This window comes from Dromiciops gliroides, chromosome 1 (assembly GCF_019393635.1).
Source record: "Dromiciops gliroides isolate mDroGli1 chromosome 1, mDroGli1.pri, whole genome shotgun sequence".
NCBI classification, from domain to species: Eukaryota; Metazoa; Chordata; class Mammalia; order Microbiotheria; family Microbiotheriidae; genus Dromiciops; species Dromiciops gliroides.
This window is the reverse complement of record NC_057861.1, coordinates 631249087-631257941: the sequence shown is the minus strand read 5'-3', so window position 1 is coordinate 631257941 and position 8855 is coordinate 631249087. Positions and strand designations below refer to the sequence as shown.

Sequence of the window (8855 nt, the reverse complement as noted above, 5' to 3'; positions counted from 1 at the left end):
ACATATGGCCCTGGGCAAGTCATTTAACCTCAAGGCTTCCAGGCATCTCTTTAATCAATCAATAAACACTGATTAAGCACCTACTAAGTGGGCACTGTGCTAAGCACTGGGGACACAAAAAAAAGCAAAAGACAGTCCTTGCCCTCAAGATGCCTAGCTGCCTATCTGTAGTGGCAGAGCAGAGGCTGGGAGCAATCTAAAAGGACCCAGAACAAGGCAGAGACTGGAGGCAAGGGATGGGCGGTCATGTATCTCCTAGGATCCATGGCCTAGTGGTAACTTAGCGAGCCAAAGCTCTGCTCTCCCCTCTCCGTGTGAGTGACTCCTAGCTCATGGAGAACTGAGCCAGAGGCCTATGAGGCGAGGCCTGAAAAGGACAGAGGGATCTTTGTAGAGGGACAGAAACACAATACACTGATACAGTGGTAGTGCTTCTTGAAGCTTGTGAAGCACTTTGTGTTTTATGATGCCCCTTTTTTTTTTTTTTTTTGGTGAGGCAATTGGGGTTAAGTGACTTGCCCAGGGTCACACAGCTAGTAAGTGTGTTAAGCGTCTGAGGCTGGATTTGAACTCAGGTCCTCCTGAATCCAGGGCCAGTGCTTTATCTACTGTGCCACCTAGCTGCCCCTTGCACTTTGTGTTTTATATCATCTCATTAGAGCCTTACAACACCCCAGTGAGGTGGGTGCTAGAGGCATTTATCTCCATTTTACAGATGAGGAAACTGGGGCTCAGACAAACCAAAGGACTTGCCAAAAGATTTAGAATCAGGATTCAAACTGAGGTCTTGGCTTTATTTTCATTTTCTTCTTCCCATAATAGAAAGAGCACCAGTTGCTGCTCTGACCTACCCTCACAAATAGTCCCTGAGCTTAAGGACATACAAAAGACCTTTGGACATGACAAGATTCCTAGATCTGGTGAGCCAGAGGCTCCAGTGGGGGGTCCTGACTCTAAATCTGTGGCAAGTCCTTTGGCTTGCCCGAGCCTCAGCTTCCTCGTCTGTAAGATGGAGATATATGCCTCTAGCCCCCACCTCACTGGGGGTGTTGTGAGGCTCTAATGAGAGGATATAAAACACAAAGTGCTTCACAAGCTTCAAGAAGCACTACCATTGTATCCTTGTATCTCCTGGCCATGAAGGTCAGAAGCCTCTGCCCAGAAGCTCCCCCCCCCCCCCCCCCCCCCCCCCCCCCCCCCCCGCCAAAGAACCTTATTGTATGCTTGGGCAGGCAGAGGGAGCTGAGAAGACTGACTCACCTCAGGGGCAGGGCACCTGAGGTTGGCCTAGGCTAGGAAATGATCATTGGCTTGGTCTGTTAATGGGGAAAAAAATGATCACCTCGTTTGCCTGCCTCTGTGACAGCTCAGCACCCCCAATGTAAGAGAACAGCCACTGGGGAAAACAAACATGGATTAGTGAATAACCTTGCCAGGCTTTCCTAGAAGAGGGGGCTGCTTGCGGCCCCAGGGCCAGAGGCTGGGCAGCCACTGTGCTTAGCTCAATCCATCCCAGCCAGGAGGGGAGGAGACTTGGGCTACACTGAGGTCACCCAAAGAGGCAGGGGCCAAGCCTGAGAACAAGGCACCGTTAGCCAGACAGCCCCCCTTCTCCCATCCCCCAGATGCTATAGAAGGCCAAGACAGCAAGAGAACCCTTGGGAAACTGCAGTCTAAGGGCAGGTCGTTCATCGATCCGGTCCAGAAAGCCAGACTCATGGTGAAACATGGTGGCAGCTTCTTGACCCCTGGCATAGCCTGCCCATTTAGAGCTGGGAGGAGGGACCTTTGAGGACGCTGAGCGATCCCCAATTTTCCCCGATTGCCCCCAATCCCCTTGAAGGCCCAGCATCTTCTCTGATCCAGCTTGAGAGCAGGAATCTAGTCGCCCCTGAACCACAGGCTGTACTTGGCTTTTGGGGTGTGGGATCCTTGGGATTTGGTGTTAATGAAGGGAGAGGGGTAACTTTCCAAAGTGGGCAATCTTCTACTTCCTGGCATAGTAGCCCAAAGAAGGCTGAGCTCTTCTTGGGAGCCCACAGAGCCAGCTTCTCAACCCAGACTCCCCATACCTGCCAGGTATCGGAGTGAGCCTCACCGGAGGCGGCTAATTTAATCCTTACGCTGCCCCCAACCTAGAAGCCCCCACCCCCCCAGCTCTGTTGAGCCGCTCTGGGCATCTGTTTTCAGTTAGAGATGCTGCTCCAAGCACCTCTGACTCAGCGGGAAAGAATTAGGGATGAGAGAAGGCACTTGGAGCAGCCCCTCTCCTAGGTGCCCCGCACCCGCCCAGACACACAATCTCCCTCCAGTCCAACCTGGCACCTGGAGGGTTAAAGAAACCTGGGCCAAGTTGGGCTGTGCTGGCTGGGTGTCAGGGTGGTTGCTGCACTACTAGCAGTGGGGAAATCCAGAGAGCAGGAACAGCACTGCTCCACGGCACCCTCCTGCCTAGCCTGGCCTCCACTAGGATGACCCAAAGGAAAGGTAAGGTGGGGGGTACCGAGAGCCCCGTGCCCTGGACACTGAGCAGACCAAACTGCCTTCCACGGGGACCTCCTGCAGAGAGACACCTTCCCCACCCCCCACTTCCTTCTACTTCACAGTTGAAAGCCGGAGCATAGGTTGGCTGTCCAGATTTTCCTGCCTTCCTCGGCTCCCTCCTGTATCCAACTCCATCTTTCCAGGGACCCCACACCCTGAACAATCTGTCCTGGAACCTGGGTGAAGCCTTCGGTTCTGGGGCAGCTAGATTCATATTCCTGGGCTGGGGTCGGGGTAAATGTTAGGGCTTGGGCTATAGTCCCCTCCCAGCGCAGTGGTGGAGGCCAGGGATAGGGAAGGATAGGAATCTTCCCAGGTGGTCAGGGTCAGCCCCTCAGCTGGAGAGGTGGCAGCGTGCGTGGGATCAGGAATGTGGCTGGGGGGGGGGCGGGAGAGGTGGTAGGAAGGGCCCCTGGAGGGTCTCTGTGCTTCAGCCTGGGCTCTCCCCTCCCCCCCCCCACCTTATGTACACACATGGTCTTAAAGGAGCAGAAGTGAGTAAGAAGCAGTAGGGGGTTACTCAGGAGTAGAGAGCAAGCTTAGGGTTTTGCCAACATCTCACAAGTATTAAATCCCTATCCAGAGAAAAACTGGGATTTTTCCCTCCCTGTCAGCCCCTTGAGATGTTCTCTCACCCTGCTGGCCATAGTCCCTTGGAGAAGGTCCCTTTCCCTGCTTCCGTGACTCCTCAGTGAGTTAGAACAGGAGCAGGCTTAGGGAGCAGACACACTCAGAGGATGACTGAGCCACACCTGCATCTACTTGGACAATCCAGGGTTCCCATAGGGGGCTCCGGCCCTCCTTGGCCAGCCTTCCTCTGGCAGTGCTGGGAGTACACACACTTTCACAAGCAGTCCCTCTTGCCTCAGGGGATAAGGACCTTCTAGTTTACAACAGAACTAAGGACTGGACTCTGAGGCAAGAGACCAAGGTTCAAATCCTGCCTCTAATGCTTAGCTGGGTGGCTATGGGTAAATCACTGAACCCCTGTGAACCTCCGTTTCCCCATCTAAGATAACAGATGAAAATACCTGCACACCTTCCAGAGCTGTTGTGGGGAAAGGGCTCATGTAAATTTTCAAGCCCTCTATGAATGTGTTGTTATGATTACTGAAAGGCCTCAGAACTACCTTGCCTTTGTCACATTATGTGGTGAAATAATCCCGCTGTTAGATCCTATTGCCCCTAAAGCACCTGGCTCTTTGTGGGACCCCTGGCCAAAGTCCTGAGGGGTCTGAGGGCATCCAACAATCCTTTGTGATTGGAACAAATTAGAGCCCATATAGACAGCTCACTTTGGTTCAGCAGAAAGAGATTTAGGTTTTAAATCAGAAGGTCAGGGTTCAAATTCCAGTCCTGTTACTTACTTCCTAGTCAATGTGGCCTCTTCCATGTGTCTGTGATAAATATGTCTGGCGACTGCTTGAGTTTGGGCAGGTTCCTTTCCCTCACCAGACCTCAGTTTCCTGCTTTGTAAAATGAGTGTTAGACTAATTGGTCTCTAAGATCTGTTCCAGTTCTAAATTCTATTGAGCTTATGGATTCAATTACTGTTTATTGAGAACTAAGTGTGTGCTAAGTACACAGAGAGAACAATAACTAAGGTTTGGCCCCTTCCCTTCTTGACTTGCTTCACAAGGGATGGAAAAGGACAGTGAGATCCTGGGAACAAGAATGCCCCTTCCACAGGGGAGCAAGGCCTAGAGATCTGAAATGGAGGAGTTCAAATCCAGGGGTGATGGCTCAGCCCCCGTGCTCTTCCCTTTCCAGCCTCCAAAGTGCAGCACCTACCTCTCTGCACCTCCCTTCTTGCTCTCTCTATCTTCTCCCAGTGTCAGGGGCTCAGGCTAAAGAGCCAAGACAGCTGCAAAGTCATATTCCTCGAACCCCTCAGTCCACAGATCCTGAAACTCAGTGCCTGAGCCTTCTTGGGTCCGGTGTCCCCACAAGTATTGAAGAGGGAGCAGGAGAGCCCTGGGCTGAGCCATGCGGGTGGGGGAAGGGTGCTCCGACAGGGATATTACAAGCCCCAGCCTTCGAACAGAGGGGTGCATTCTTCTTCACTCTAGGGTCCGAGGTGGGGGTGGTGGCAGAATGCGGGGCTGATTGTGATGCACAGACCAGGGCAGGTGGCTCTGAGGTGGAGATTTGGCTCTGGAGTAGAACTCATGCACAAAAGGACAAAACAAGATGCTCAGAACTTGTGTGACGATGGGATGGATAAGTCCCCATCTATGAGCTTCCTCCCCCCCTCCAATAAAACAATAGGAGGGGAAGCTCTAAGGAATACACTCACAAGGGAGAGCTTTCGGGGACTGCAGTGCCACAGAAGAACCAGAAACATTTTAGGGATTTTAAGGGATCCAACCCTTTCATTTTAGAGGTTTGGGGAAATAGAGGCCCAAAAAGAATTTGTCTCTCCGAAGTCACGCTGAGGGGTGGGGGGTGGGGGGGGAGTTGATTCCCCTAAAGCCTCCTTTCCTTCTACAGAGAACCATCAGATGACTGGTTTGCCATTTATTTTTGTTTGCATGGGTGAATGGATGCAGTTATCTATCAGTCCTGGTGCCATCCCTAATTTGTGCTTTGTTCGTGACCTGTAGGAGCCATTCCCCTGGCAGTGCGGCTGCTGCTGCTCCCCTGGGCAATGATGTGCCCTGGAGCAAGGTGTTCTTTGAGCCCGGAGGGAGCAGAGCCCAGTGATCCGGAGCTCCTCAAATGCCCTGGTGTTTGTGCCTGCAGCTATGATGACTATAGTGAAGAGCTCAATGTATACTGCAGCTCCAGAAACCTCACTCAGCTCCCTGCTGACCTGCCTGCCACCACCAAGGCTCTGTGGCTGGACGGCAACAACTTCACCACTCTCCCCACAGGTGCCTTCAAAAACCTCTCTGGGCTGGATTTCCTCAACCTGCAGAGCAGCCAGGTGGGCAGCCTGGAGCCGCACGCTTTCCACGGACTCAGGGCCTTGTATCACCTACACCTGGAACGAAACCAACTGAAATACCTCGCCCCCAACACCTTCCTGCACACCCAGAACCTGGTCTCCTTGACCCTCAACAACAACTATTTCAGCAAGGTGGAAGAGGGCCTCTTCGCCGGGCTCTCCAACCTCTGGGATCTGAATCTTGGCTGGAACTCGCTGGTGGTTCTCCCAGACACCCTGTTCCATGACCTGCCCAACCTCCGGGAACTGGTCATGGCTGGGAACAAGCTGGCTTACTTGCAGCCCCCGCTCTTCTGCAGCCTCACTGAGCTCCGGGAGCTGGACCTGAGTGGAAACGCCCTCCGCAGCATCAAGGCCAACGTCTTCATCAAGCTGCTGAAGCTGCAGAAGCTCTACCTGAGCCACAATCTCATCAGCACCATCGCGCCCCGGGCTTTTCTGGGCCTCAGGTCCCTGCGCTGGCTGGACTTGTCTCACAACCGCATCGGTGTCCTCTATGAGGAGACCTTCCTGGGCCTCCTCAGTCTGCACGTCCTGCGCCTTTCCAACAATGCTATCGCCAGCCTCCGGCCCAGGACCTTCAAAGACCTACAGATGCTGGAGGAGCTGCAGCTCGGGCACAACAAGATCAGGAGCCTCGGGGAGAGGACATTTGAGGGGCTGGGCCAGCTGGAAGTCCTCACTCTTAACCACAATCAGATCCAGGACATCAAGGTTGGCGCATTCCCTGGCCTCTTCAATGTGGCGGTGATGAACTTATCCAGCAACTGCATCAAAAGCCTCCCCGAGCAGGTCTTCAAGGGGCTCAGCAAACTGCACAGCCTCCACCTCCAGGGCAGCTGCCTTAACAGGGTCCAGCGGCACACGTTCTCCGGCCTCCCCGGTTTACGGCGACTCTTCTTGAAGCACAACAGCATCTCTGTGATTGAGGACCAGAGCCTGATGGAGCTGCATGAACTCTTGGAGCTGGATCTTTCGTCCAATGCGCTCTCGCTCCTCTCCAGCCGGCTCTTCCACGGTCTCAAAAACCTGGAGTACCTGCTTCTTTCCCACAACCAGCTGGCAGACCTCTCCTCAGACACCTTCAGCTCCCTCCTGCGCCTGTTCTGGCTTGACCTCTCCCACAACCACATAGAAACCATAGCTGATGGCCTGTTTGCACCTCTGGGGAACCTCAGGTATCTTAGCCTCAGGAACAACTCTCTGAGAGACTTCTCACCCCAGCTCCCAGCCCTAGAACAGCTGTGGCTGGAAGGAAACAAATGGAACTGTAGTTGTTCCCTAAAGGGGCTGAAGGAGTTCTCCCTGCGGAAGCCCAGCGTGGTGCCCCGCTTTGTCCAAGCTATTCAAGAGAGAGATGACTGCCAGGCTCCTGTGTATACCTACAATAACCTCACCTGTCAGAGCCCCCCGGAGGTGGCTGGCCTTGACCTGCGTGATGTTGGAGAGGACCACTTTGCTCACTGTTAGCCTCATACCTAACTTCCCCTGAGTGGAAGCAGGAGTTTCCTATGGTTATGCTGCGGAATCAACTCTACTCACTCCTTAGGGGTGACTCTGACTGTACCAGCCAAAACAAAACCAAAACGATGAGCCAGTCCCCCCCAGTGCTCAAGCAAATGGTGTCTGAACACTTCATTGAGCTGCGTGGTGCTCCTCAGGCCTCCGTGTGAGACCAGAGCAGACAAAGGGATGACTTCATAGTTCAACTCCCTTTCCCCCCCCCCATGCTTCTCTTAACTCCAGTGGGATGCCTCGGCCTTTGGGTGGCCAAGGTACGAACAGGTTCTTTGGACTCTGCCATCCAACTTGGTCTTATGTGGGTGTGGAACAGATGGTCACTGGCAGTCCCCAAAAGGTCTGTGACCAGAAAGAATAGCAAATCACAATGGGGAAAGGGGGTGGATGAAGCAGTTTCTACTCCTATCCAAAAAGATGCTCATTATTAATTAAAAGCAATTTCACCAAAAAAAAAAAAAGCATAACATGTTATCCTCCTCAAGTCAAATGGAGGGACAATGATACAGAGTGGGTTAACCCAGGTCAGAGTTTCTTCTCGCTCATCTTGACCGATCTTAGAATCCTCAAGTAGAATGGAACATACAGAGGTTATCCAATTCTCATCTTCAGTTACACAGCATCGATCACTGTCTAATTTTTCTAAAAAGTTCTCCAGTAGTTATATCCTCTGGTACTGAGTCCTGACAGTAGTTATATCCTCTGAGTTCTGACATTCAGGCTGTTGTTTCTCACATCTCACCTCCTTTCTGTTGCTGTTTCAAATCGATTTCCTTTGTGCTGTTTTTTTTTTTTTGTAAGGCAGTAGGTCAGAACTGTTCAACATTCTTCTGCTAGGATTCCTTCATACACTTGCAGTTTAGTAGTGAATCACTTCTAGGTTCTATCATTCCAATTCCTTTAACTTTATAGGCTCTACTTTCTAACCCCATAATAACTAACAGAACTCTTTAATCAATTTAATTAACTTTTCACAACAGTCTACACTCTTCTCAGGCTATGATGCACAAAATTACACATGGTTCTTGAGTAAAGGAAAGCCTGAATGACACCAAATTTAAAGAATTGTCACTCTACACACATACCCATACCCATACCTACTCTCCCTACCCCTGCCCACACTTTGCTGAGTTGCCTTGGTGCCTCATGGTTCAAGGAGGGATGCTTGAAATGGCACCCTGAATCTACCCAGTCTAAGAAAGCTAGAGACTCTAGAGCCTACAACAGGTTTGGACAATGGTTTCTACTTTCTTAACCAAGTTCAATGGATTTGAAAATTTGTCAAATCCACCTGTCTCCTAAACAGAAAAATCTGTTGTAAAGGTAAAATGGTCATTAGGGAAACTGAAGCTATTGTCTGAAAAACTGTATGGCAAGTCACGAAGATGGAGCTACCTAAACAGATCTATTCCACTGAATTGTGTGCTTCCCCAATTGGTTTTATTTTGTTTGTTTGTTTTTGCAAAGCATCGAAGGTCAAGTGACTTGCCCAGGGTCACATAGCGAGTGTCAAGTGTTTTGAGGCCAGATTTGAATTCTGGTCCTCCTGAATCCAGGACCAGTGCTTTATCCACTTTGCCACCTAGCTGCCCCCTACCCAACTGGTATATTAATAGATTTAGAGTTATGATCTCAGACCTAGAAGTCCCAGCAGAATTTTCTTCTGAAAATCAGCAATCAGGGGCTACTGGAATCTCAAAGCCTCTCCCCTCAGCACAGTAGGCAAGCTGGTGATGGCACGATACCTAAGGATACTACGTGTTTTAAGATCAGGTGAATGAATATCTAAGGGATTATGCCAGATAGTAGGTTTTTCTTTTTGTGTCCCATTTCATATGCTTGTGTG

At 51.2% G+C, this 8855-nt stretch overlaps 1 protein-coding gene across 1 annotated transcript; it reads left to right on the top strand.

The window, feature by feature from the left end:
* The first annotated feature begins 2409 nt into the window (after window positions 1-2409).
* IGFALS (insulin like growth factor binding protein acid labile subunit) lies at window positions 2410-7470 on the top strand. The gene is made up of 2 exons (XM_043977466.1): window positions 2410-2487; window positions 5148-7470. The coding sequence occupies exons 1-2, from the start codon at window positions 2472-2474 to the stop codon at window positions 6959-6961; spliced, it is 1830 nt and encodes a 609-aa protein (XP_043833401.1). The 5' UTR covers window positions 2410-2471; the 3' UTR covers window positions 6962-7470.
* Window positions 7471-8855: the final 1385 nt, after the last annotated feature.